This window comes from Canis lupus, chromosome 26 (assembly GCF_003254725.2).
Source record: "Canis lupus dingo isolate Sandy chromosome 26, ASM325472v2, whole genome shotgun sequence".
NCBI classification, from domain to species: Eukaryota; Metazoa; Chordata; class Mammalia; order Carnivora; family Canidae; genus Canis; species Canis lupus.
The window spans coordinates 28,315,048-28,342,732 of record NC_064268.1 but is presented as its reverse complement, the minus strand read 5'-3'; the positions used below and the strand labels follow the sequence as shown (position 1 = coordinate 28,342,732).

General features: G+C 59.9%; 1 protein-coding gene and 2 long non-coding RNA genes across 6 annotated transcripts in view; 2 read left to right on the top strand and 1 right to left on the bottom strand.

The window, feature by feature from the left end:
* Positions 1–9,082: 9,082 nt before the first annotated feature.
* On the top strand, positions 9,083–17,622 carry LOC112676959 (uncharacterized). The gene is made up of 6 exons (XR_003146789.2): positions 9,083–11,209; positions 12,541–12,962; positions 15,111–15,180; positions 16,638–16,718; positions 17,034–17,096; positions 17,257–17,622. It is a non-coding gene; the product is annotated as an uncharacterized LOC112676959 (long non-coding RNA).
* Positions 12,841–20,569, bottom strand: LOC118352348 (uncharacterized). 2 transcript variants are annotated; one of them, XR_004809295.2, is made up of 4 exons: positions 20,415–20,569; positions 16,584–16,739; positions 15,894–16,007; positions 12,841–15,274 (listed from the first exon to the last, which is right to left on the bottom strand). It is a non-coding gene; the product is annotated as an uncharacterized LOC118352348 (long non-coding RNA). The 2 variants fall into 2 exon arrangements; XR_004809294.2 differs by having other exon boundaries at positions 12,841–16,007.
* Positions 20,570–26,165: 5,596 nt separating this feature from the next.
* The window catches only part of PRODH (proline dehydrogenase 1), a 21,374-nt gene continuing 19,854 nt past the window's right edge, over positions 26,166–27,685 (top strand). For 2 of the 3 annotated variants that reach the window (XM_025474778.3, XM_049101517.1), the window contains exon 1: positions 26,166–26,453. In XM_025474778.3, coding sequence (XP_025330563.1) covers positions 26,181–26,453 — 273 coding nt within the window. In that variant the 5' untranslated portion in view covers positions 26,166–26,180. Of the gene's footprint in view, positions 26,454–26,809; positions 27,190–27,685 lie in introns of those variants that run through there. The other variant, XM_025474780.3, reaches the window with a different exon arrangement.

The window sequence follows — 27,685 nt, the reverse complement described above, 5'->3', positions numbered from 1 at the left end:
AAGCTCAAAGTTCCTGCGGCAAACCTTCGCCTGCCACCCAGGCGCTGCTCCAATGTGACCCTTCCCCAGCCCTCTGAGTGGGTGGCAGGGAATGTGGTCCTAGTGCCAGGGAGCTGGGGGGCGCCGGCCTGCCATCTGCCCACACCGCAGAGGGTGGCTGCCTGCCCGAGGCCTGCGACGACTCTGTGCCAGGCGTGCTGAGTGCATCGTTCCATTCTGTCCTGTGGTGTAGACACCGCCACCACTACCCATTTTACAGACGGGAAAACAGAGGTGGACCCACCCACCTCTTAGAAGCCCATCCGAGGGCCACCTCTGCCCACAGCCACTGCTTCCCCTACAAGCCCCTCATCATCCCCGATCTCACGGCTTCAGAGGGCGTCTTGGTCTTGTGTCATCAGCCTTACACCCCCCCCCCCCCCAGGAGTCCCTCTGCCCAACTTTGGTGCATATTAAGCCATAATTCATCAGCTTCCTCATCTCTTATTTATTAAAGCCACACACAGCAGCAACTGGAACCATTACAGGGAAGGCTGACCCCTGGCTGCATCCTGAGGAATCCCACCGGTCTGCTCATCTCCAAATGCCTCCGACCTCTGCACTGAACAGGGGCCTCCTCCCACAGGACAGAGCCCCGGATCCTGGAATGCTAGATGTGTCCTTCAGGCCATGTGCACCTTCCACCTCCAAGAGGCTGCTGAGGACCGTGGATGAAGCATATCCATTGCACAGCGGTGGCTCTCGCCGCACCGCCTTTCCCTTCTCCCCAGCCCCCTTGCTGCTGACCTGGAGCCCCTGTGACAGGCCCCAGGATGACAGCCTGAGCCTGGAGAGGGGAGGAGATGCAGGCTGAGTGGGACATGCATTGCTGGCACCTGGTCCCCGAGGCTAGATCTGCCCCTTCTCCAGGCTTCCAAAGAGAGGCATGAGACCCCAGGGCTCCCTGGTGGTCACCGAGGGGGGAGCTCAGAGTCTTCTAGTAGGTGCAGTAGGTTGGTGGTCTCTCAGCTAGGAATGAGTAAGATACTTCTGGTCCCTGAGGGCCCAAAATCTGGTACAGGGGTAGAGCTCTGGAAGGTGGGGTCCCCAGGCTGTGCCCAAGGCGTCAGCGCTTGATTCTTGCCCCTCCTCCACCCCTGCAAGGAATGTGCATCCTTCTAGAGCCACCCACCCAGCAGTGACAGCTAAATTGGGATGCGCTGTTCACACTAGGAGCCCAGAGGGCAGTCAAAACCGGGTCGGGGAGGCACCTGGTGAGGGGACCTGGGAGCACCCAATGGGCTAGGGAAGGCAGGAGTAGGCATGGCCACAGCTGCTGGAGTGGACGTGAGTGGAGGGCAGGGCAGAAATCACAGGCCCATTCTGGGGCCACAGTGAGGGGTCTTCCACTGGGCTCCGACTCAGTGTCCAGTCTTGCTCTACCTACGGCTCCCTGGGCCCCTGAGCCCCTCCTCTGGGCTGCCATGACCACAGGGATGCAAATGTGCTCCATTTCCCAGAGGGAGAGGTTGAGGGCAGAGAAGGGCCAGCCCCCCACCCTGCTTGGAGCTCAGAGCTCCCACCCAAAGGACACTGTGGAGGACCCCTTCGCCTTCTTCCCTTCAGTGCCTTCATCTGCTCTCTTGCTCAGTCATTTTAGTCATTGAGCAAACATGCCGGGAGGCCAATCCCAGATACCCTCATAGCTCAGCTAGATTCCTATTCCTCCCACTGTATCTCACCAGTATCCAGTGAGGGAAACTGAGCCCCAGGGGGCACAGCTTTGTCCTGGATCACTCAGCTAGTAAGCTCAAAATAAAGGGTATATCTATGCTGCTTGGTCACCCAGAAGCCCACAGGGACTGATGCACCAATGGAGTAGGCAATTGGGACAGAGTGTCCCTGGCACCCCACATTCTGCTGGGTGACTCAGCTCAAGCTCTCCGGGCTTTGGCCCCCATCAAGTGGCTCTGCACCTCAAGAGCCACAGGACAGAGAGTTGTTCTGGGTAAGGATAGCAGAGCTTTCACCCCATGCCCTGGCCTATTCTGGACTGAGCTTTTCCCTGACCTCTGCCCAGGGTCACAGGCAAGGAGAAGGGCGGTGGCTAAGACATGGTCTTGAGGTGAGACAGAGTTCTCTCTGGCTGGTCTTGGAGACTGGGGCCCCGGGCTGGGACTCCCTGTGCACAGGACCCAAGTTTTCTCATCTGTTCAATGGGCTGTCACCCAGTGCCTTGCACGGGAGTTGAAGGGCACGATTTTGGTGCCTGGTGTGAGGAGGGGCTCTGAGACAGTGGCAGCAGGCGGGCCTCTGAGACTGGGGTATTTTTAGCCAGGATTCCTGCTGACGGTCCAGGCTGGCCGAGGTTTGTTGCCAGCCACAGAGGCGCTTCTCCCAGCCTGCATCAGGACATCTGGGGTCTGCCCACCTCAGCCTGGCCCCTGCTCAGTACCCTTGCCTTACCAGCCCACCCAAGTGGCTGGTTTCTCCAGGTAAAGCTCTCTCGGGTCAGCCACCGTGGAAGCTGGGCCTGGGCTCCAGGGGTGCCACCGGGCAAGGGAGGCCTGGGCGCAGAACCATGGGCAGCCCATATCCTGGGTGCGAGTCTCTCAGCCACCACTCTTGGGCAGCCTGGGGGGTCAGGTTTCTGGAAGGTTCCAATCAGCTCCCAGGCCCCAGGCCCCAGGCTCTGGGCTGAGCACGCACAAGGTCTACTGGCTGCTGCCTTCCGCCTGCCCGTAGGCAGTTTCTGGAATGCGCGCCCGGCACAGTGACCACAGCCGCCTTCCCAGGGCCTGGATCCTCTGCCTGACATGCCTGCCCAGTGCTGCTCTGGCCACTGGGCCAGGCTCACTCTGCTCAGGGGCATGTGATAGAACGACCCACATTTGGGCCCAAAGAACCCCATGGCTGCCTCCCTTTCCGCAGGCAAGTGAGGACACCCAGATGGTAGGTCCTCTCCCTCCTCCAGTCCCTGGAGACACTGTCCTTCCAAGGCCGGGGCCAGGCCCCAGCCCAGCACCCTGGACAGCACCGCGCCTGCGCACTCCTTGGGGGTGGGGGGTGGGGGGCGCCCAGGGCAACTAGAAGAACCCAACCCCGCCCCGGCGCTGCGTCTTCTCTGGCCCTGCTGAAGTTCTAACTGCTTGTTCTCTGAATAAATCGAGAGGCCCTGCCAAAGCAATTCTGAAGTTCACATGAAAGAATATGTGAGCAAAGAAACCCAGGAAAAAATTTTAAAAATAAGCTAACCGAGGTAGACCAGCCATGTGGGATCCTAAAATATGTTCTAGAACCACAATAATTAACACAGCCCATGGACAGTCAGATGACGGGAAGGAAAATCCAGCAAAAGACTCCAGTGCAAGTAGGAGAAGCGAGCAGGTGAAGTCCAGGAGGGATAAATGGATTTTTCAATAAGTAATTCAAAATATGGAATAAATATACAGTCTTGGGACAACTAAACAGACATTTGGAGGAAACGTTTGGATACCTACCTCACTCCTTGACACCAAAATAAGTTCCAAATGGATCAAAGCTTTAAAAAGGAAAGACGAAACTGTAAAACTACTAGGAAGGATAAAAAAAAAATCTGTAATTTTGAATCATTCTAAGAATTACACAAAACCTAGAAGCCATAAAACAAAGGGTGGATATATTCACTCTCATGAAAATAAAAGGCAGATGCATGGTGGGGGGCACAGAGTAAAAAGATAAATAAGAAACCAGGAATATAGGTGACTCATTTCACAGAGGGCCGCTGCTTGTTATAACGCAAGTAATTCTTACAAAGAATAGACCTAAGAAAAAGACCTACAACCCAAGAGAAAAATGGACCAAGACCTGAAGTGAACCCATAAAAACAGGTTCAACTTCGCTTGAAATGAGAAAGATGTACATTTAAATTACAGTGAAATGCAGCTCCCCCAGCCCCCCCACCCCCATGAGGTAGCAGAGCTCATCAAGGTAGGGGACTCGCTCTGGTGAGAGAGGGGGCACCTGCAGTTACTGGGGGAAGGAGGAGACAACTGCATGTGTGTCTGGGGGTGAGGGCAGGGGACATCCCCAGGTATGGCTGTGGGGAGTGAGGGAGGGGACATCTGTAGGTAGGGCTTGGGGAGTGATGAGGGGGACACCCACATGTATTGCTTGGGGGGGGAGGGGATACCTGAAGATAGTCTGAGGGTGTCAAGTGGCTGGAGATGGGGAGGGAGGGAGACGATTCTTCGTGCCCCTTTTTATTCCACATTACAGGCTGGGAGATCCAAAATAGGAAATAAAGCATTATTTTAAAATAAAGCAAATGACACCATCTCATCCAGCCTGCCACCACAGACAAGGCGGCAGGTGGGGGCTCGCCGGGCTGTCCCACCTGTGTGGAGCTGCAGAAGAGCACCTGTAAGCACCTGCTCCCCCTTTGTCTTCATTTGGCACCCTGCTGGCCGAGGCCTGCTTTCTTTAGTCTCTCCTCTTGCATCTGGGGAGCCGTGCCAGATGCAAGCGAGACTGCCCTGGCGGGCTCCCAGCCCTCCGTGCCCCTCCTCATTGTGTCTAGTCAGCTTCACCCATGTCACATTATCAGCCCCAGCCGTCCCCACGTGTCACAGGTGGCCAGCAAATCCCAGGCTTCCCACACGCTGGAACTCCCAGCCTCAGTTTGCCTGATGGCAAAATGGGGTGAGATTTACTGCACAGGAGGGAGAATTAACAGGAACAGGGAGGACAAGAGGAGTGGAATGTAGGGGGAACAGCACCCCTGAGGGGGATCCCAGGACAGGTCAAGGATCCCTGAGTTTTCAGGGCCTACCTAGGGACAATGGTCTGGGAGGTGCAGAGAGCCGGTCAGTTGGGAGAAGGGAAAAGTGATCCAGGAGGGCTGCCTGGAGGAGCCAGATTGCTGCTTCCTAGGTGCTGAGTCAGGGTGGCCAAGGCTGAGTGCCCTTTGTGCAGGGACTCACCTGCCTACCTCTGCCTGCCCAGCCCTCATCTACTCATGTCCGAGGATGGGATGCCTGACAAGCTGGTGCTCTGGGCAGCCCTCGGGCTGAGCTTCAGGGACCAGACTGATTTGAGAGCAGCTCTCAATGAAGCAGAGCATGTGGTTCTCCCCTGCCCCATAACTCACCAGCTTGTCTTGTCCTGGCAGAGCTTTCTGGGGAAAAGGTCACCTTTTCAGTGGAGGCGGAGCTGGAGGTGGGAGGATGGCAGCACCAGTTGTGGGGAGTAAGAACCGGGGAGGCATGTCCATGAGTGACTCCACTTGCCAGGTCAGGAAACCACAGGCTGTGTGCTCCCTCCTCCCCCCAGGCCCCAGGACAGGGACACCCTGTCTGGGGGGCCCAGACTTCTGGGAGCAGGGGGTCCGGCCACCAAAAGCATCTGGCCACAACTGAAATCAGGAGGAAGGCTCGGCTGCATGCCTGAGCAGGGGTGTGGATGAGGCAGCAGCCTGGGCCCATGTCACAGATGAAGAAACTGAGGCCCAGGAAGGTCTCGCTGGGAGCAAGGAGTGGGGAAGAGCAAGAAGCCAGATGTATGGTGGGTCCCTTTGTCTCCTCTGCCCAGGCCTGCCTCCTGAGGAAGCCCCCGAGATGCCTGAGCCCGGGCCCTCACGGTGCTGGGGGACGTAGCCGCTGGAGGCTCAGCCAGCCAACCACTCTTCTATGTTCCTTTGTGCTTGGGGGGTTTCAGTGACTAAAAATCAGATCCTGGTGCAGAAAAAGGACATCAGGTAAGAGCTAAGGAAATAGGAATAAAGTGTGGGCTTTGGCTGATAATCATATATGAACATGGGTCCATCAGCTGCAGATCCTAACGTGAGATGTGAACTGGGTGTGTGATATATGGGAACTCCCGTACGATCGTCTCGATTTTTCTATAAATATAAAGCCGTTCTAAAATAAAAAGTTATAAAAAAAAAATAAAAAGATAGGTCTGTTAGCAAAAATCTGGGATATACAGAATTGAGCACTGGGATCACACTCCCTCCAGTGGTGACCCAGACTCTGGCTCAGGCGGTTTGCATGTGCCCAGTTTTCACCCTCTGGGGCCTAGTCCCACAGCACCCTCCTCTGCTCCCCACACTGACACCTGCCCCGCCCGGAACATGCTCTGGATTTCTCTTCCTGGCAGTGGAGGCCCCTGGGTACAATCCATCCATCCATCCATCCATCCATTGCACACTGCTGGACGTGGGGCTGAGTTCTGAGTTAGTATTTTAGTCTGGCTCTTACTCTGCAGAGGGTATCTCTGTACCTAGGACCCTGCCCAGGCCCCTTTTCCGGTGGGCTGAGGTCAGCCCCTCCTCTGTGAGTGACCCCATGTGCAGATGGCAGAAGGAGGGGGTGGCCCCATCTGAGCTCCCAGGAGGTGGGGGCAGTGGGCTCAGACCCAGCGGGTTCTTCCCTGCGAGGCTGTGTGGTGTCTCACAGCCTGTCCGGCCTCCTTCCATTTCTTCTATGGAAAGTAGCATGTGTAGGGGGACCCCCAGGCCTGAGGGTCAGACAGGCTGGCTTCAAAACTCCACACTAGAGCCTTACCCGTTCCTGGCTGGGTGACCTTGGCAGAACAGGCGCCATTTAGCTCTCTTGAAGCATTAGGGGAGGAGGCTCATGGTGCCCAGCCAACTGTGCCTACCCAAGGAGGGGCCAGGAGGGGTTCTGCTCATTGGGCCCAGGAGCCCCCATTAGCCCTGGTGATATGTGTGAGCTCATATATGGGGGCGCCTGAGCAATCAGGGCTGGACCTGGGGAAGGGCCCAGCTCTCTTAGTGATCTGCTCTGTTCCAGGCCTGAGGAAAGACCATGCTGGAGAGGCCCCTAGAGTCAGGCCGAGCCTCCTCCCTTCCAGGCACATCCTGGGACCCAGGTCAGGCCCACCGGAGGCTCATGTGGTGTCTCAGTTTGTCAGGGCTCCTATAACAAGATACCACCGGCTGGGTGGTTTATAAACAGCATAAAGTTATTGATCCCAGTTCTGGAGGCTGGAGTCTCCAGTCAGGTGCTAGCACTGTCGGGTGAGGGCCCTCTTCTGGGTCATAGGCTTCTTGTGTCCTCAGGGGGCAGAAGGCACAAGAGCCCTCTCTGGAGTTTCTTTTATAAGGTCACTAATCCCAACTATGGGGGCTCCACCCTCTGCTTAAGCACCCCCAGGGGCCCCACCTCCTGGTACCATCGTCTTTCGGGTTAAGATTTCGACATATGTCGACGCCTGGGTGGCTCAGCAGTTTAGCACCTGCCTTCGACCCAGGGCGTGATCCTGGAGTCCCGGGATCGAGTCCCACATTGGGCTCCCTTCATGGAGCCTGCTTCTCCCTCTGCCTCTCTCTCTCTCTCTCTCTCTCTCTCTCTCTCTCTCAATGTGTCTCTCATGAATAAATAAATAAAATCTTTTTTAAAAAAGATCTCAACATATGAATCTGGAGGGTACACATCCAGGCTGCAGCAGAGCCTGATGGGCAGGGGCTCCAAGCATCAGTCAGCCCAGCTGACTCAGCCTCAGGTCGAGAAGTGGGGCCACTGACATGTTCTTTCTCTTTATGAAGCCTGGAGGCCTCAGCTGGGGCACGCCTGCCCTGAGGCACATGTGTCCACTCAAACGCCGATGTTTGGACCCGAGACACTAGCAGGCAGTGCTTGGAGGCTCCTGTGGTCCTCTGTCTGCTAGGATTGGGCTCAGTGGTATCATTGGACACCTTGAGCTTGCGTTTTGGACACTGGTCATGAGGGAACTCTGTACTGACAGTGGACATCTGACTATCCCCAGTTCCTTCCAGAAGTGAGAACTTGCTCCCAGGAGGTTAAGGTAAACCATGGAGGGTCACCTGGCTGCTGTCCTGGGACAGCACCCAGCAAAGCTGCCCGGCTTCTGCTGTCTCCTGTCACAAACCCGCACAACCAGGTTTGTTGGTGTCCACACCCTTTGTCAAGGAAGGTGGGTGCAAAGCCCAAGCCCGGGGGAGCTAGCCCAGGGTGCAGCCAGCTCTCCTGCTTTTCTCTGACTTCCTTCTCTCCATCTGTGAACTCCCAGGGAAGGGCCAGCTTGGTCCGGTCTGCCTGGGGATGGGGGCAAGGGGAAGGTCTGTGACTGGCCACCCTCGCCAGAGTTCCAGGATTGGAGCAAAGGGCCAGAGTCTCCCCAAATAAATGGGGCATCCTGTTCCTGGCACCGCACATCTGTGGGTATTTGTTAAAGGCTAGATGGCCACTTCCATCTGCAGGAGAGGAAACTGAGGCTTGAAGTGGTCCCAGACGTGCCTGAATGCTGCACCGAGTGGCACTGAATCCCGAATGGCCGCCTCTCTGTCTGCCACACCAGAGTGGGTGGGAGGGAGTGGCTGCAACCAGCAAATTCTGCTGTAGATTTTTCTAGTTGCAGGAGTCAGAGGAGATGATTAAAGGTGGATTGAGGGGAGATAAAAAGTGTGAGTGATGCACAGGACGAGGAGAAAGTGAGAGAGCCTCAAAGACCCTGCTGTGCTCTCGATGGGGTGACTCAGAGACAGGCTTCACACAGGGAACGTGGAGGCGCGGAGGGGCGGCCTTGGTCCTGGATCAGGGGCCCCATGGGGCTAGCCCCCCTGCTGGCCTCAGGCCTGTGCTGGGGGCAGGGAGGGAGGGCCAGCCTTTCCCCAGGCCTGTGTCCCACAGCCTTGGGGACTCTTCAGGAGTCCAGGCAGACAGATGGTAAATTGGGCTGGGGGTGGGGGTGGCGGGGTGCATCCAGATCCCACGCCGCTGTCCCCTCCTTGCGCCAAGCACGAGGCCGAGCCACAGAGAGACGGAGGGGAGCAAGGTCTCACCAGGGCTCAGCATGCTTCAGGGGCCCCATTACGGCCAACTTTGAACAAGGTGCCTGTAAGAGCACAGCGGTTCTGGGGGGGCCGGTCACCACGGTCGCCACGGCACTAGAGCGAGAGGTGGCGGGGCCTGGACGGTCAGGGCCGCGCCTCTAGGCGGCAAGAGGGCAGCAGCCTGTGCACCAGCCCAGCTCCCCCGACCCACCCGCCCCAGAGGAGGGGAGCCTTGAAGTGCCAGGCCTTTGAATCGCTGTCTCCATGGCAACGCGTGGGCACAAAGGGCTGGGCCAACAAGCAGGCAGCGGCTGCGCAAAGCGGGAGGAGGAAGGGAATCTTTTATTTATGGGGAGGGAGCGTCGGGGAGCCGGGCTGCGCCCACACCCGTAGCCAGGCCAAGATCTTGAGGCTGTGCTTTCGGCCCCATAGCCAGGCCCCTGTCCCGACGCCCTCCTGGCACCGAGATGCCCGGCCTGGTAGGAGAGGATGGAAGGTGGATGGAGGGCAGAGCCGGGGCAAGAGCCAGCGTGCGCCCAACCTGAGAAATGACCCCAGAGGGTCCCCCGGGGGCCATGGCAGCCCCGTTCTCCACTGCACCCCGGTCTCCTTAGGGCACACGTGCCAGGGCGGGTGCAGGCAGTGAGGAGGTACAACACAATGGGGTGCTGCAGAAACAGAACTTGGGGTGGGGCCAGGGGCTGCCTTACTAGGTCCTGAAGAAGGGTGTCTCAGAAGAGGAGATCAGAAGGAGCCAGACAAGAGCAAAAGAACCAGTAGTGCAAGGGTCCTGCCTCAGGACAGCTGCGGGGGGATGAGGACCGGCAGGAAAGCCAGGGGCGAGAAGGGCAGATCCGCACCCCCCCCCCAGCCGTCCTTCCCCCACACCGGGCCGCAGGCTCCACGCCTCGGGCAGTAGAGGCCCTGGGCGCCGGGCGCCTTGGGTCTGACTACTTCGTGTGCACCTGCCACCCACTCCCGGTGTCGAGGTCCCAGCCCCACCTTCTCCACAGTTCTTCTGAGCCCCCCAAGTGCAGGAAACTGCGCATGGGGTGCCACGAGGGGGAATTCTGACCCCAGAGGCCCCGGGGCCGCAGTGCAGGAGCCACCACCGTGGAGCAGAGATTTTTACTTAAAAAAATATCGGAGCCAGATTGAAGACAGAGAGAGAAAGCGAGTGAGCAAGAGGGAGAGGGAGAGGGCGAGCGATGAGTGTCCGTGGTTGCTCCCCCATACCCACCCGCAACAGCCCCACCTCCTTTCCTTGTCGATGTCTAGACTGGGGCAGTATTTTGTGAAACTGGAGGAACCGCACTGGGAATTCAGAACCAACGGTACAGTGGCCAGCGCACGTTTTCTGGTTTGAGCCGAGTGAGGGAGGTAGCGGGGCGCCCACCCTCGTGGTCTTCAGAGTTGCCCGAGAAGCCAAATCCTGCGGCTTACGAGGGGCTTGTAGGAAAGGCTGCGCCCCTTCCAGCTGGGACCTGGCCTCAGGGCTCTTAGGAAGCTGCAAGGCCTTTGGGGAGCCCAGAGCGTGGCCCCGCGGGCCCCAGGGCTGGTTGGGGCACTTGGAGCTGGTTCCTCCTGTCACCTCTGCAGACAGCAGCTCCCACTCCCACCTCTGCCCTGAGCGAGGTGCCTCCCTTCCTGTGGGTCGGTTTGGTCTCTCATGCGCTGGACTTTGGGATCTGAACCATGAGGCTGGGAGGGAGAGCTCCAGGGGACCAGCCAGGATGGGGAGGGAGGGGACAAGCTAGCAGACAGGCCAGGGGACACGGGCTCGGCGAGCACACAGTGGGGGGAAGGTGGCCAAGGTGCGGTGGGCAGCCAACCCAGAGCCTGTTCTCCCCACGGGTGCTGTGTCTGGAAGAGCACCCCCGGCCCCTCCATTCCAAAGATGGGACCCTCCCGCCCCGGGAGCCTGGAGGACGTTCCCCAAACCACACTGGCAGCAACTATCGTGTCTGAGCTCTAGCCACAGCCCACCGCCGCAGGGCTCCAGGCCAGACGAGCCCGACTCTGCTGGATGCTCAGAAAAAAAAAAGAAAGGCTTGCGGCTACCAAGTGCTTGCCCCCAGTTCCCCTCCACCCTTCTCTGATCCCCACTGAGGGCCTCCCCTTGCCCAGCCTGCGATGTGCCTGGGACCCTGCCCATCCCCAGGTATGGTGGGAAGCGTCACTGCCACACCCTGGCTGGCTCTGTGTGGCTGGACTCTCCCTCGGACAGCCACAGGCCCCCACAGACCTCCTCTCCCTGGGGTGCTGCTCACGGACGCCAGGGTGGCCGGTCCTGCCTTCTCCCCAGCCGCCTGAAGCCACCTGCCTGGAGACACTGTCAACTGCTGGGAGACTGTGGCCACCGCCCCGCACCTCGATGGGAGGAGGCGCGAGGCTGCACCAGCTAGAGTCCTCGGCAGGGGCGAAGTGAGGGACCTGGTGAGGGCCACTGCTGGGGCCAGGGACGGGGTAAGAGGCCCAAGGCTGGCACCAGGGGCAGAGGGGACAGCAGGGTGACCTTCCGCCTGTCGGGAGCAGAGCCGGGTAGGAGGCCTCCGTTTGCGTGCAGAGCCTGTAGCAGTGGCTCTCCGCAGTTTTTTATAAGTGGGAAGTTGTTTCTGTTACTCATCAAACCCTTTCATTACAAAATGCCCTTGTCTTTGAAAATATTGCGCTTTGGAAGGAGCCAGGGAAGCCGGGTTCGGTCCGTTCCCCGTGGAGAAGGCTTGAGCGGCCGCCGGGCCGAGCCCTCACTGTACGGGGCTCACGGAAGGCCCCGCGTCACCAGCATCAGGGGCCTGGGCTGGGCCCGAGCTGCCCCTCAGGGCTCACTTGCCAATTCGGGCTGCCGCTTGGTCTGCACACGTGTGCCGAGGGGCCCCACGCGGGTGCCCTGGGTGGGTAACCGCCCCACACCCTGGGAGGGGAGGCAGGCTTCGGAGTTCGTACCCATTCCTAGAGGGAGCGCACAGGTTTTGCCAGCTTCTCAAGCTCATCAGAGACCCAGCCAAGGCCACTGCTCTGGCCACAGACCCGGCGTCACACGCAGGGCACATCAGGCCTGGCCTGTCTTCCTGGTGCTCCCCATGTGGGATAGGGGGCTGCAGACGCCTGGTGTGGGTGCAGGAGGGTGGACAAAGCATGCTGTGGGGCTGCGGGCCCCTGAGGACGAGGTGTGGACCCAGGTGGGGCAGTGGGCAGGGCCAGGGGGCATGGAGGGGCAGCCTTCCCTGGGAGATGGAGCAGGATCGGGGGGCGGTAGGGGTCCCTCCAGAGTCTGGGTTGAGGGCATTCTCCTCTTCTATGCAATGACTTCCAGATGGACATCCCTGTTGGTTGGCGCTGGGCCCTTGGGGGCCAAGGGGCACCTCTGGGGCTCGCTGTGGGCCAATGGGATTGTTTTTTGGGGTGGGCACCACCCGCCTGCCCCTCGCCTGCTTTCCCTGGAGGCGGAGGACCTTGCAAAGAGCTGCAGGGAGCCAATTATCCCCGAGGCAAGCCGGCTGCAGATAATTGGGAAGACAGGCTTTCAACGAGGCGGGCCCGCAGCACGGAGCGCAGGGATGAGTCCTCCCCAGCCGGGACTCGGGGACTCAGTGGCTGGCTATGCCCACGGCTAATTGGGAGCCCTGGGGTACCGCTGTGGCCCTAGGGAGGTGGCATTTTCCTGGTGACTGAGGTGTGGCAGAGGAGATGCCTGGGGACCCTGGAACTGAAGTTGGTACCCCCACACCCCTTTCTACCTCCCAGAAGCCTCTGTTCTTTCTCAGAGAACCACAGCGGCCCTTGAACCAGAGCTCACCGTGGCCTAGAACAGCCTGTCATCTGTGGAGAGGATATTTGCATTTCATCCCGCAGACCGTGGGGCCACCAGCCACTCTCCTCCTAGGCCGCCTCACTCCTAACTGGGAAGCAGAAAGGGAAAAACCAAAACACGAGTTTCCTACTACAACAGGTGGAACCTTCATCCCCTGCCCCTGACGTGACTCCCCTGGATTGTCACAACACCCCCCTGCCCCCAAGAAGAGAGACCAGCATGGTGAACCCCAGCATGGGTAGGGCAACTACCTCTGACTGCAAACCCCCGGGGCTTCAGGCTGGGGGTGCAGGGCCTCGCTTCGCTCTACCTCCTAGGGGGCATGGCTCTCCCAGGGCAAATCCAGTCACTTCGGACTTGAGACGGGTGTCAGAGGTAAGTAATGAGTGACCAGCGCTCAGCAAAGACCTGGTCGGAGTAAGGGGGAGAGGGGGCATGGAGCCTGTCGGGTCTTTGGGCCCAGTCCAGATGGAGGCAATAAGGGTAAAGATATTGCTGTTGGAGCTCACGTGGCACGCCACAGAGGGAAGAAGCTTTGGCCGGGGGTGAAGTGAGGTGGAGGTGGATGGGGGTGATACACCCACAGTGAGCCTTTGGCTCCAAGGAACAGATAACTCACTGCAAACTGAGTGGGATGGTGAAAGGAACTTGCGGGTTTATGTAACTGGGAGGATTTACGGCAGGGTAGGCTTCAGGTGATGCTTGATCAGGGCTCAGCTCTGCTCCTTGGGGTTCCCTCAGCAGTGTGGCTCTGCGGGCCCAACTTGCCATCTCAGTAGCTCACGGCCTGTTCGTCTCAGCTAGCCATCCAGTAGCCACCTGGGCCCCACTGCCATCACCAACCTGGACCATCACCATATCCCGGGCAGGACACAGTGACTGGGCTAGCCTGGGACCAGCCTAGGCTGATTCGGACCGGCCGCTGTGGCAGGGACAAGCCTGTTCTGATGAACTGAGTCAGCCAGGCCCTCGTCCTCACAGCAGGAAAGGGTCAGTCCCAGTCATGTCCCAACTGCCGTAGGCAGGGTAGGAGAGGTGCTGATGTGGCTGGGATGGGGCAGCCAAGGTTCAGTCTAAGCGCAGGAGGTGGCCCTGGATGGTTTCTCAGGCATCGGTGGGGCAGGAGGGCAGTTAGAAGCTTCTGTCCAGAACAGAGGCCAAGCAAGTGGGGTGAGGACAGAGGGGGAGGGGGTAGGAGAGGGGGAGATTGGAGGAGAATAGGGGCAGTATCTCTAGGGCCAGGAGTGCTGTGTAGTGTCTGGGGAGGACAGGGCCAGGGCATGTGCGAGAAGAGTCAGGTGTGGGGCCGACTGGGCCCAAGGCTGGGCCCTTCGAGCGGCCAGGCTAGGGATAGGACCATGGAGGCTGTCTTGCTCCGTGAAGTTGCTCCCCTGCCTGCGGAGCAGGACCCTGCCCCCGGCCCACCTGCCAAGCAGAGGTCTCTGTGCTTCCAGAAGTTACCTTCTCCAGGAGGTGTGGTGCAGTGGCGACATCGGTGTGCTGTAGGGGCCCTGGGGTGTGTTCATCATGAGCAAACCTGGAACACTCTAGAGCCTCACCCCAGCCTCTGGGGGCTCAGGAGTGCAGGAGGGAGACCCTGAGGGAGGCTCCAGGTTTGGCCAGGACAGTGTCCAGGAGGGTGATGTGTGCGTGTGTGTGTGTGCGTGTGTGTGTGTGTGTGTGTGTGTGTGTGTGAGACGGGGAGGGATGCCAGGGGCCCTGTGTTGGGGCCCGCAGAAGGGCCTAAAGGGCAGGCACTCCTCAGGCTAGCAGCTCTTCGGGGCGGGGAGAGGGAAGGGTGAGCCTTGACATCCCCTGCAGCCATGGGTCAGGGTCTCAGGGTCCTGGAGGAGGGACAAGGTCCCAGGGGCGGGGGCAGGGGCGGGCTCCATCAGGGAGGCTCGGTAGCCCTCTGCTGCCCTCTGCTGGCCAGCTCTGTCGCCGTGGGCCTGCATCCTGGGATCCCAGACCAGGGCCTGGCGGTGCGGGTGCGGGTGTAGGGTCCCACCCATGAGGTCTGAGGGGCTGGGAGCCCGTGCTAAGCTCTGCACCCAGCCCCCCCCGCAGATCTCCTGCTGGATTCTCTCTGGCGGACAGCAGGGGTCAGCCTGGCACGTGGCCTCCGAAGAGGGGCAGCAGCAGGAGGGCCTCTTTGGGGCCACAGCCCAGGTGGTGGGGGCGATGACAGGAAACATCACCTCGTGTGCCCTGCACTACTGCTCCCCATTCTTGGCCCTCGAGCTGGGGGGTCTAAGGGAGGCTAAGGTCAGGGCCTTCTACCTTCTGCCCCCAATTTGCACCCTGGACTGGGGCCCAGCCCCTCCAGCCCCCTCCTACCGCAGGGGTCACCAGCCAGACCCACTGTGTGAAGCGCAGGATATGGGGGGGGGAGTGTACCTGTATGGTGGCCCTCCCTCTACGTGCCCGGGGCTCTACGTATGACACAAGGAGTCCTGTCAATCTTAATGGTGGCTGGCTCATGGTTTTTTTTTTTTTTTTTTTTTTGGCTCATGGTTTTAAAAGGCCTGCAGGCTGTTCCAGATGTGCAGTGGCTTCGATGCTGACGCCCGTGCCCAGATCTAGTGCACACTCAGTAAGTGGAAGCTGCTGTCCCAAGGTAGCCGCCACTGTTGTCCACCTGTGTCTGTGGGGCGTGCTGGCTCTCGGCGGCAGGGGCTGAGCTGAGGCTGGGAGCACGGTGCTGGGCTCATGATGGGCTCCGGGTGAAAGCTCCGTGACTCAGAACCCATTTGTTGAGAAGCTCTTGGTGCCTCAGGACCCCCCCCCCCCAACCTCCCTTGGCGCCCCCAAGGCTCCTGCTCTTCTAGGACATCACCCTGCGCTTTGAGAGGTGGTGTGCCATAGGTCCCCCATTGCCACTGCTCCCGACCCCATCCACCCTTGTTGGGTGCAGACCACTTCTCCAGGAGGCTGCAGAGGAGGGCACCGCTGAAAGGGTCTCTCAGGTCTCCTGGGGCCTCTGCACCCACCAAGCTACCATGAGCTGGCACAGGGTCGTCTGGTCTCTTGAGAACTCACCCTGAGGCAGCCCTCCCATATGGCTCGTCCTGGACAGCAGACAGGCCCCCGTGAGGACAAGGATGCCGTGAAAGCTCCAGGAGCACAGGAGCTGGGACTCAGGAAGGGCAGGAAGTCCCAGAAAAGGAGGTGTGCGTGCACACACGAACTCATGCATGGTATGGGGCGAGCATGCTGAGTGGGCACATGCGGGTGTGCATGGATCTATCCGTGCGTGCACACATGCGTGTCACACCTGCAAAGAAAAGAGCCTGGCGAGAGCTATACCTGAATTTCAGCTCTGGCTTCCCAGCCCGGGTCCTGGGATCTCAGATGACGCTGTGGTGTCCACCGCCTTTCCGTGTATTTACCAAGACGTCTACAAAGAGCTACCTGCCGGCTCTATAATCAGAAAGGAAATGAGCTTTTCCAAAACATCAGGCGGTGTTCAAAGCAAGCCAAGGCCTCTGAGAGTCTGAGAGTGAGGCCTGGGTGACCCAGAGCCAGGTTCCTGGAAACTGGGATGGAGATTCAGGCAGAAGCGGGGTGGCACAGAGGGTGGGGGGACCCCGCAGGGCTCTGACTTCCAACCCCGAGTTCGTGTGTTTCATTTCTCTACCAGCTACCCCAGCACCTCTGGGCTGCCAGTCCCTGCCAGGGCTGCTCCTGGCTGACCTCCTATGGCCCCGAGGTGGGACTTCCCACCGTGCCTCACAGCCCCACTCTGCCAGAGGCATCCGCCCCCGGGCCCTGGGGCTTCCTTGGGGTGGGACCGTCACCCCCCAGGCTCAGCCTCTCAAGAGGACACAGGACCCCCGTGTCCGTGGTTTCCTACTTCCCCTCGGCCTCACCAGCTGGCAGCCTCTGGGCTGGCAGGGGACACAATCCCCACCCCCCCCACCCCCGCCACCCCCGGCCCTGCTGCCTCCCCCCACCCCATGTGTGTTTAAACATTAATCAGAGGAGGGGGAGGCCCACCTGCACTGCTTTCTGTGATAACAGAGTCTAACACGGCCTTGGTGCTGGTTGCAGCCCCTTTAGGAGAGTGGCGGGATGCACAGGTGGACGTCAGCCGTGTGCTCTGCCCAGGCCAAGGAGGCCAAGGAGGCCAAGGTCAGCATCATCCCCCCGCACCTGGAGGCACAGTGTGTACCAACATCAAAGCGTGGCCGGAGTGAAAATCAATGTTGGGCTGAGACTCCCAAGCCTTCAGAGGCCGGGTGCAGGGGCGGAGCCGGGAGGGAGGGGGATGGGGAGGGGCGGGGGGGGGGGGAGGGGGCTCTAGACCAGCTGGCTCCACGTGTCCTGAGAAGCTTTCCACCTACCCTGGCACCTGCGGAAGGGCAGCCAGGGAACAGCCTGGAGGGGGGCCAGGCTCCTGGGCCACATGGAGCAGAAGTGCTGACCGTGCACTGGGGCGTTTCCCAGACAGGAGCCAGAGGCCCTGAACAGCGCCCACGGACACCCTGGACGGTGCCAGCCCATCACTAGGTAAGTTCCGGAGAGCCTGGGTTGAAGGGCACTGGCTAGGGGTCAGCCTGGTGCCTCACGTCTCCATCCTGTCCAAATGATCACACATTAAAAACCAAAGCCGCAGGGTTATTTTATGGTGTTATTACTTTTGTAAAACATGTTATTCTTTTTTAAAAAGCAATCAGGGGGCAGCCCCAGTGGCGCAGAGGTTTAGCGCCGCCTGCAGCCCGGAGTGTGATCCTGGAGACCCAAGATCGAGTCCCACATCGGGCTTCCTGCATGGAGCCTGCTTCTCCCTCTGCCTGTGTCTCAGCCTCTCTTTCACTCTCTCTGAATAAATAAATAAATAAATCTTTAAAAATAAAAAATAAAAAATAAATAAAAAATAAAAAGCAATCAGGGCAGCCCCGGTGGCGCAGAGGTTTAGCGCCGCCTGCAGTCCAGGGCATGATCCTGGAGACCCGGGATCAAGTCCCACATCAGGCTCCCCGCATGGAGCCTGCTTCTCCCTCTGCCTGTGTCTCTGCCTCTCTCTCTGTCTATGAGTGGATAAATAAAATCTTAAAAAAAAAAAAGCAATCAATACAAACATTATCATAGAAAACAGGGTCATCCCTAGCCTTGCCTGCCTTTGTTCGTGGGTTCTTGCCCCCTTCCCCCTGCCCTTGTGGGCACACGGCTTCACCTCCAAGGGGGTTCCCTTCCTTGTGTATCAGTGATTCACACCCACGTGGCTAACACTTAAACAGAGGCTCACGTTATCATCATGAGGATGCCCACGGTACTCCCAGCCCGTCAGCCCCAGTGGTGACATTTAAGGATGTCCTGAACCATCTTTATCAGGGGGTACAGGGAGAGATCACAGTCCAAGACCCCCACCGCCCCCTGGAACCAGTGGGCCAGACCAGCTCTGCCCCTGCCTCTGAGTGACCCTCAGACCCAGAAGATCTGGGCTGAAATGCCTCCCGTGCAGCCCAAGGAGGCATGAGGCCCCTGGGAGGCACTCAGCCATGCTGGGTGCAGCTCCTTTCCATCCCTGCTCTAGCCGGGGGGCCCACATCAGTGACTTTGGTGAAAGTTCTGATGTGTCTACTGGGGAGAGGCAGAGTAGGGAGCCCCCAACCTCTCCCTATGCCCGAAGCACCATGAGCGGCTGTGGTTTGGGAGCCGGGACCAGCGATGACTGCTGGGGGTGGGTTCACCCTGCCTGGCTGGAGGGAATTGAAGGCATGGGGTCCCACGGCATAGGGTCAGAAATCAGAAGCAGAGACTGTGAGCCACCCCCAGGGCACTCTGCTGGCTAGAGGGGCAGCTCAAGTTGAGTTTGGCTGATGGAGGAGGGGCACCAGCTTCTCCATCTCTGAGTTTCACTGTGACCCCCTGAGGCCCCAGCTCTTCCTCACCAAGCCTGAGTCCTCCTTGTCATAATTCAGCTGTCACTTCCTCTGGGAAGCCCTCCAGTCCCTGCATGGGTACCCAAGAAACACAGCCAGGCCTGAGGCCCTTGCTGCCAGCCAGTTTGGCACACACAGCCAGACTGAGCCCTGGGGACACTGGACAAGCGTATCCCCTGTACACCAGGGCCACCTGCCTTGGGAGTACAGACTGCCAAGGACAGGGGGCAGGAGGGTCTAACTTATGCAAGGCAGCTGGCTGGACGAGGGCCATTTCCACTAGTGTCCAAAGCTATGAAAGGCTGGTCACAAGTGTCTAGGACTTGAACCAGAAGCCACTGCTTTGTCTTTTCTATGGCTGTTATTGAAGCACTTAAAATGTATATATATAATATATGTTTTTTTTTTAATTTTTTTTTTAAATTTTTATTTATTTATGATAGTCACACAGAGAGAGAGAGAGGCAGAGACAAAGGCAGAGGGAGAAGCAGGCTCCATGCACCGGGAGCCCGACGTGGGATTCGATCCCGGGTCTCCAGGATCGTGCCCTGGGCCAAAGGCAGGCGCTAAACCGCTGCGCCACTCAGGGATCCCATAATATATGTATTTTATCACAAAAGTCACATTTGCTTGTTGGGATAAAAAAGCTCAAAGTAGACAGAGTTGGGCAGCCCTGGTGGTGCAGTGGTTTAGTGCTGCCTGCAGCCCGGGGTGCAACCCTGGAGTCCCAGGATCGAGTCCCATGTCGGGCTCCCTGCATGGAGACTGCTTCTCCCTCTGCCTGTGTCTTTCTCTCTGTGTGTGTCTTTCATGAATAAATAAATAAATAAATAAATAAATAAATAAATAAATAAATAAAATCTAAAAAATATTTTAAAAAATAGACTGAGTCGTGTAAAGTCACAAGTGGCTGTAAATGCCCTCCCACACTCTACCCAGGAGACCCTACAGGGCCTGCGGCATGTGCTGAGGCCATCAGAGCAGCTTGTCGCAGGCGTCTTCCTGTGTCCTGCCCCATAGCTCTGGGGAGAGGCCTGAATCCCCTGGTGAGTCCCCTGGACTCTGCTCTCTGGGGACGTCCCCACTCAGGCTGGGGTCACCATCACCAGGCTGGAGCAGAGAGGGTGTGGCTGGCCCAGCATCACCAAACATCCTGGCTCCTGGTCAACCCTGCAGGCCCCAGGTGCATGTCTGTGACATCCTGCCCAGATCTGAGGTCTCTCTCTCTGCGTGGGGCCCCTCAGAAAGGGCTGTGGGGAGGCCAAAGTCAAGCTTCTCGGGATGGCTTTGTCTCCAAGACTTGGCCCAGCACCTGTCAGCCCTGCAAAGGTCTATGTCCTTGGTGACCTACCAGCACCCCTCAGTCCACCAGCCACCATACAGAAAAGCTGTGGGGGCACCGCCACATCTGTACCCTCAGGACTATCCTTCCATGCGGGGGCCCCCAGTCTGTGGCCTGCTCATCTTCAAGCCCTGCCTTGACCTCTCCAAGACAGCAGCCAGCCTTCTCCTGAGCTCCGCCCAGCTTCTGGGGGACTCTGTCTCTTGAGGCCTCCCTGTACCTCTCGGGCACCCCACACAGGTGGCAAAGGCACAGCTCTGCTTCATCAGGTGCTTGGTGGGTGCCAGGCCTGCGCTAAACCCCTCTGGGGCCGGTTGAACCTTGGCAATGACCCCATGGGATGGGTATTGTTACCCTTCTCGCTTCTCCATAGAAGTCCCAGATTCTCTCTGGTCCTACACGGCTGTCTGCGGCCTGGCTCTGCCTTCCACTTGCTCCTGGTACAGGGCCGTGCCCAGGACATGATGGGAAGGAGAGTGGCCACTGGCGTAATTGCGTTATCCCAGTCTTCACTGGCACCCACCCTCTCGATCCTATTAAAGGCATCTTGAGCCCTGAGCGCCCCATCCTCTTCACCGTATGGAAGTCCAATTCACTCACCACGAAGACACACACGTTTATCCAGCTTAACCCTGTCGTCTTTCCTTCCTTACTGTTGCCAGGGGCTGAAGGTCCCTCCAACCTGGTTGCCTTCCTAGGCCTGTGCCTGTGCTGGGCTCCCGCGTTTCTGCTTCCCCAAGCCACCCCCGGCCAGGGATCTGGTGGGAGGAGGCGGGCTCTGTGGACCTAGCGCACACCTGACAGCTGGAAAAGGTGGAAGAAGGCTCTGGGGACAGCCACCGCAGCTTCCAGTCCAGCTGTGAGCCCTAGGGCATGTGGCCCCTGCTCTGTGAACCTCGGTTCGCCCCGCATAAAACGGGGCAGTCACTGTAGCTCCTGTAGGGGAAGGTGGTGATTGCCACACTCAGCATACGGAGTGCACCCTGATTTTAGGAGGAACCTGGTGGGCAGAGGGGTCTGAGCGCCTTTTCTCTCACATGAGTGGAACGTGACCATACAGAGTGGCTGGTGTGGCACAGTGTGACTGTCCCCACGTAAACATGGTACAAAGGATCTAGTGGACAATCTTACCTTCAGGAAACACAATCATGTTTTACCAGCTCTGAAAACAATGAATAACATCCCTTAGCTAAATAGAGCTCGAGCGGAGTCTGTGAATGCTGGCGTGGCGTGGCTAAGGGGATGATGTGCCCATGCGGGAATTTACATGACAGGGGAGCAAATACTGGCTGGTGTTTGGTGCAGGCCGATAACGGAAAACAAGCCTCGAATTAAACAAATGTGAATGGATTCCTCTGCAAGCAGCCAGAACAAATATATCAGTAAAAATGGGTACAGAGCAAGTGGCAAAAATGCAATAAATCAGAATGAATCCTCGCGTGGGGGGTGGGGGGCGGGGGCGGTGGCGGCTATGATTCAGGTAGACAGATATTTCGGGAAATATGGCTAAGAGACGCACAGCAAAATAATAACTTTGACCGAGTTCCAATGTCAAGTTCATGGCTGGAGTGCAAACAAATATTTCACCGAGTGTCCGGATGAGACAGGACACGGGAGGGACTCGGAGGGAGGGCGGGCTGGGAAGAGCCGGGGCATGTGACCACAGCGAGAGGGGTCTCTCGGGGCCCTGAGATGGCAGGGCAGGCTGCCTGCTGAGGCCTGTCCCCTGGCTGCTTCTCTTGGGAACGCCTGGCCCTGCTGACCCGCCCGACCTTGTGGGGCCGGGGTGACCAGCAGGTGACTGCCGCGTGACTGAACCCACTGAGGCGTGGCCCCCTTGGGTCGACCTCAGCCTTCTGAGCTGGAGGACAGGGGCCCAGCCCTCTGCCCCCTGCGCTCACCTCCTGGGGACCCCCGCCCCTCCACAAACTCCTACCATGATCTCTGGCCCCGGGCCCGTCCTTCTTTCAAAATGTGCCAGCAGCCATTCCCAGCAGAACCGGCTTTGTAGCATTGACCCAGCACCGGTGAAAAAGTCACTTGTTTTATTTATGTTCCTATTCAGCAGACTTCTTGCAGGCCGGCCTGGTCTCTGCGGGGACACTCCCAGGTAGATCATGGTCGCTGGGGACCTGGTGGCCTGTGACGCTGCCTCAGTCTGGAGGTGAGCGGACCATCTCAGCGAACACTGTGTGGCCCTGCTTCTCTGTCCCCCCTCCCCCCTCCCCGCCCAGGTCATACGCTGCCCTAAAGCAGATGCCCTGACTGTGAACCCTTTGCTTTTGATAACGTGACAGCTTATTGGGATACAATTTGCACACTGTACGACTCACCCATTTCGAGGGCACAACTGAATGGTTTATTAATATAATTTGCAAGGTTGAGCAAACATCCCCACTATTTGGTGGGGGCTAAATGGACTAAAATGGACTGGAGTTTCTTCATCCAGCTTCCCCTGGAGACTGCATGGTCTACTAGGCTCCAGAGTCCGGGAATAGTTGCCTAACACAGTTCAGTTGTTCATTCCGTGGTGAGATGACTTCCTGCAGCTTCCTACTCCTCTGTGTCCACTGCCACCATCCTCGAATCCTTTGCCTTTGAGCCACAGGCTACAGTGAATGTTTTGCTGTAAGACGTGCAGTGGTAAACCCAAAGTGACCTTCCACCTGCATGAGGCTGGACTGAGTAGCTCCACGGACTGTCCCGGGTGCCTGGGTGCTGGTGCCAGGACGGGCCCCGTCACTGACCACCGCGTGACCACCTCCTCCGTGAGCTTTACCTGGACCTAGCCTTGACCTTGTCAGCTGTGTTTTGGCTTAGACTGCACTCTGGTATTTCCGAGTTAGAGCAGGAATGGAGGTGCCTGGCATGTTGGGGGAGAGGCGCACGAGACTGTTGGACTGTGGGCTGACCTGGCATTTCATGTGCCCCATCATTTTGCCAAAAGTCTATGTGATATGGATAGCTAAGAACCTTCTCCATTATCAGAGTGGTGACAGGTGACACAGCCAGTGGTGCCAAGGGACTTCCCTCTCCCTGCCTCTCGTATGAGTGTATTAGAGGGAGGTCACCGGGCAGCAGCATATAAAATCAACAGGATTATCCCCCAGCTGAGCACAGTATGGGCTCCCGGTGGGGAGGGTTAGGGTTAGGGTCTCTAGCCCTGTGTTTGCTGGTGTTGATGGTGGGTGCACCTGCCCAGGAGGTGAGACTGTTTCTCCTGACGCACAATGCCTGGGGAGGCTGAGTGCTGGGAACCTGGGTCCAATCGTGGTATCTGGCCCAGATGCCCTTGGGGGACACTGCAACCTGGGCAGTTGGTGTGCACAACAGAGGACAGGATGTGGCATCAAAGGGGCATCTGCACAGAAAGCAGGAGCCAGGATGCTAGGCAAGGGCTGGGTGTGATCCAAGGTGACTCAGGGGTCAGGGCAGGGCCCAGAAGGCAAGTCTTAAAGCCACAGCCTGCAGCCTAGAGCCTGGGGTCAAAGTTCCCACATCACACATGCTCCTTTCCTCCTTCATTTAATAAAGACACAGTAAGGGGGCAGTGCGGGGGGGGGGGGGAACACGGTGGGTGGCTGGGACTCTGCAGAGTGAAAATTCATAAAAAGGGAAGTGGTTTAACGTGGAGTCAGGGAGCCGGCAGGGGGAGCGCTCTCGCCCTACAGGAAGAGCAGCTCGCAGCAAGTCCATCCTGCTGCTGCTTTACTACCCAGGCAGGAGAAAGTTTTTTTCTCCTCCTCCAGCAAGGGCCCAGCTAATGAGACCGTCACAACGCAGCCAATGAAAAGCCACTCTACTTAGGATTCCCTGTTTACTCCAATGGACCTTTTTGTTTATAACCATTCCTTCCAAATCCCCCCCTCACCTCTGTAAAGGAGCATTCCGTTTCCTTCGTTCCCCAGACTTGCCCTATGGTTTTGCTACATCTCCCCTGTCCCGAATTGCAGTTCTCTGCTATTTCCGAATAAACCCATTTTTGTTGGTGAAATAACTGAAAGCTTTAGGTATTTATTTATTTTAAGATCTTATTTATTCATGAGAGACACGTAGAGAGAGGCCGAGACACAGGCAGAGGGAGAAGCAGGCTCCCTGTGGGGAGCTCGATGCGGGACTTGATCCCAGGACCCCGGGATCACCACCTGAGCCAAAGGTAGATGCTCAACCACCGAACCACCCAGGTGCCCCTGAAACCTTTATTTTTGAGGCTCAAAGCAAAGCCAGCAACAAGTGGAAGAAGGAGTTGTGACCAAGTTGGTGCCCAGCCAGGGACATGTCTGCCAAGCTGACCCTGAGGAGTAGAAGGAAGGGGTGTGGGGTGCAGGGGGATGGACAGGTACTGGAGGGACGGTAGCAGCGGGCCGGAGGGCAGAGCGAGGGCTGGCAAATGAGCCGCACGGGTGAGGGAGGTAGGGTGGGTGCCCCTGTGTGGGCAGGGGCCGGCGGCTGATGGTGGATGAGCCAGACTGAGCCATGCAGCTTTGTCATGATGGCAGCAGGGAGCCCTGAAGGGTTTTCAGGAGGAGGGAAGATCATTCATGGAACCGACCTACCCTTGGTGAGCTAAGTTTCAGGCCGCTGAAGGGACCCCTGAGTTCCTGGCTCTAGGCCTTGACTCACCTGTCTCTTGTTTCTTTTTTCTCTTCAACCCCAACAAGAGCAAAAGCAGACAGAAATACGTGACCGCTTCGGGAAGCCTCCCTCGATGCAAGGCAGCGGCGATGGCGTCCCCCGGGGACATGAGTAAGGTCTGGGGGGAGGATGCTACAGGCGCGGGGTGGGCAGCGGTCAAGGAGGCTGGGAAACATCTTCCAATGCACAGATCTGCCCCACGACAGAGAATTTACTCAGCCCCTACTGTCAACAGCGCCCAACGGGCCTGGAACAGGGCCTCCGAAGCTCCAACACCGAAGCACATCAGTGAGCCAGGCCAGCCAGGTGAGTGAGGCTGAGGGAGGCTGCCACCCGCAGGGGGGCCTGAAGGTCCCCGCGGGGCGGAGGAGGGGCCGAGGGGTGAGTGATGGGGAAGAGGGTGCCCTGGTGGGCAGTCAAGGCAGGTCCCTCCCAGGGGAGGATACCTGGGGCTCCCGGCAGGCCAGGAAGGGCCTCAGGGGCAGAGGGGCAGAGGGTGGGAAGGGAAGCCCGAGGGAGGTGGCAAAGCAGAGGGCAGCGCACTGGGGGCCTGAGGTCCGTGCCTGTCCCCTGGGTGGGCGGTGGGACCCGGAAGACCGAACAGAATTGGGCAAAAGCCCCTCAGGAGTCTCCCTCCCAGGCTCGCGCCGTAGGCCTAGGGACGAGGAGGGACCGCGGCACCCACGGGGCCAGCCTGGGGCCTGGGAGACCGGAGGGGGGCATGCACGGGTGGGGGGGCTGTCGATCGGCCCCGGGAGGGAAGGTGGGCCTGGGGCCAGGCAGCCTCGGCCGCACGGTCTCTCCGGGGACAGGCACAGGCTCGGGGGTTCGCGGCAGAAGCGCCCCCTTCAGGGACTCGCAGGGGTCGGGCCTCCTGGGGGGGGCGCGGCGGGGCGGGGCCTCGGGGGGGAGGGAGGAGGTCGCTGGGGGAGGGAGGGGGCCGCTGGGGGCGCGTGTCCTGGAGCGGGGGGCTCCCGAGGAGGGGAGGGGCGGGGCGGGGCCTCGGGGTGAGGGAGGGGCCGCTGGAGGGGAGGGAGGGGGCCGCTGGGGGCGCGTGTCCTGGGGCGGGGGGCTCCCGAGGAGGGGAGGGGCGGGGCGGGGCCTCGGGGTGAGGGAGGGGCCGCTGGAGGGGAGGGAGGGGGCCGCTGGGGGCGCGCGTCCCGGGGCGGGGGATTCCCGAGGAGGGGAGGGGCGGGGCGGGGCCTCGGGGGAAGGGAGGGAGCCGCTGGCGGGGAGGGAGCGGACCGCTGGGGGCGCGCGCCCTGGGGCGGTGGGGGGGGCTCCCGAGGAGGGGAGGGGCGGGGCGGGGCCTCGGGGGGAGGGAGGGAGCCGCTGGCGGGGAGGGAGGGGACCGTTGGGGGCGCGCGCCCTGGGGCGGTGGGGGGGGCTCCCGAGGAGGGGGCGGGGCGCGGCGGGGCGGGGCCTCGGGGGGCGGGAGCCGTTGGGGGCGCGTCCCGGGGCGGGGCTCCCGAGGAGGGGCGCGGCGGGGCGGGGCGTCGGGGGGCGGGAGCCCTGGGGGCGCGTCCCGGGGCGCGGCGGGGCGGGGTGGGGCGGGGCGGGGCCTCGGGGTGCCGGAGCCGTTGGGGGCGAGTCCCGGGGCGGGGCTCCCGAGGAGGGGCGCGGTGGGGCGGGGCGTCGGGGGGCGGGAGCCCTGGGGGCGCGTCCCGGGGCGGGGCGGGGCGGGGCGCGCGGCGGGTACTTGGGCGGCGGCGGAGCGGCGTCCGGCCCGCCATGGCTGCGAGGCGCCTGGTGTCCGCGCTGCGCTCCGGCCCCGCCCGCGCCGCCCCGCTGTCCACCGCGCCCGCCGCCCGGGAGCAGCCTGCCGCGGGCCGGGGGGCGGCGCCGGGCTGCGGGGCGGCCGAGGCCGCGCGGCCGCCGTCGCGGGTCGTGGACTTCGGGAGCCCCCGGGAGGCGTACCGCAGCCGGCGCAGCGGGGAGCTGGTGCGCGGCTGGCTGGTGCTGCGCCTGTGCGCCTCGCCCTGGCTGCTGGCGCACCACGAGCAGGTGTGCGGGCGGCGGGCGGCGGGGGGCGGGGGCGCGGCGGGGCGGGGCGCGGGCCCCTCCGTGGGCCCCTCCGTGGGCTCCGTGGGCTCCGGGAAGCGTTACTGGAAAGCGGGGGCCACTTGAGCATCGCTTGCAGCCGGGGCGTGACCGACTAAAGATCAAGACCGGCTTCTGAATGTTTAAGCTGCGGCCGCCCGCAGCCATGCGACGTTGTCACCTGAAGTCTAAACGGAGCGCTTCCCAGTGCTGCCTGAAGGGATGCCTTGGAGGTGTTGGAGGGTCATGGCCTGGGAACCCGGAGTTCTCCGAAGTGGCGGCTTAGGAGGGAGCTCGCTAGGCACGGCCACTGGATGTTGGGGAAAATGGGAAGCCACGCGAGTTACTTGTATTAGTCCAACATAGTAACTTGTGAAACGCCTTGAGGGCTCTGGGGAAGTAAAAAGCAGAACAGTGTCTTAGCCAGTGTCAGTCTGGACGTACAGAGAAGACGGCTGTTTCGGGGTGATCCTGGGAACAGCTTGCAGGGTGCAGCTGCTGGTGCTGAGGGTCTGGAAGGCTTTTCATGCCGGAGGTGTTCATTGCTCGAGTGAGACTGTGCTGAGCGGGTGGTGCCGCCTCCCTTGGGCGCTGGGGGAGCTGGGGGGCTGGGGGGCTGGACCAAGGCACCTGCAGCCCTAGGTGAAGGCGAGACCACGGTGCTGGCAGCTGAGGGTGCAGGCCCACCAGGCCGGACTCGGTGAGTGAGGGCACTGTGAGGCCAGCGGAGTGTTGCACGGGGGCTCTCTCCACGGGTTCTACTCAGATGCACCCTGGCACTGATAGTGGCAGGAGTGAAAAGGAAATGAGGAGGAGGAGGGGCAGAGCTGGCGATGTGGAAGCTTCTGGGAAGCCATCTGTGTTTGTGGTAGACGCGGATGCCCTGTGGTAAATTTGTGGCTCTGGAGCGCCCAGGCCAACTGGAGAGGACAGTGGAAAGGGACCCTCAGGGGTCAGGGCACCTGGTGGGGGGTGAAGGCTGGGAAGCACCAGTGTCTGAGGGGCAGCCTGAAAGGAGCAGCACATCCTGGAGGAGCAGGGGTCAGGAGGGAGGAGCCAGCTGGGGCATGGGGATGACCCGGGAGGGAGTAGCTGCCGCAAGGTCTCTGTGGAGGACACGGACAGGGTCCTGGCTCGGGCAGCTGGGGCCTCATGGGTCGGCTGTGTGGGACTGGGATGTCAGGGCAGGACTGGTG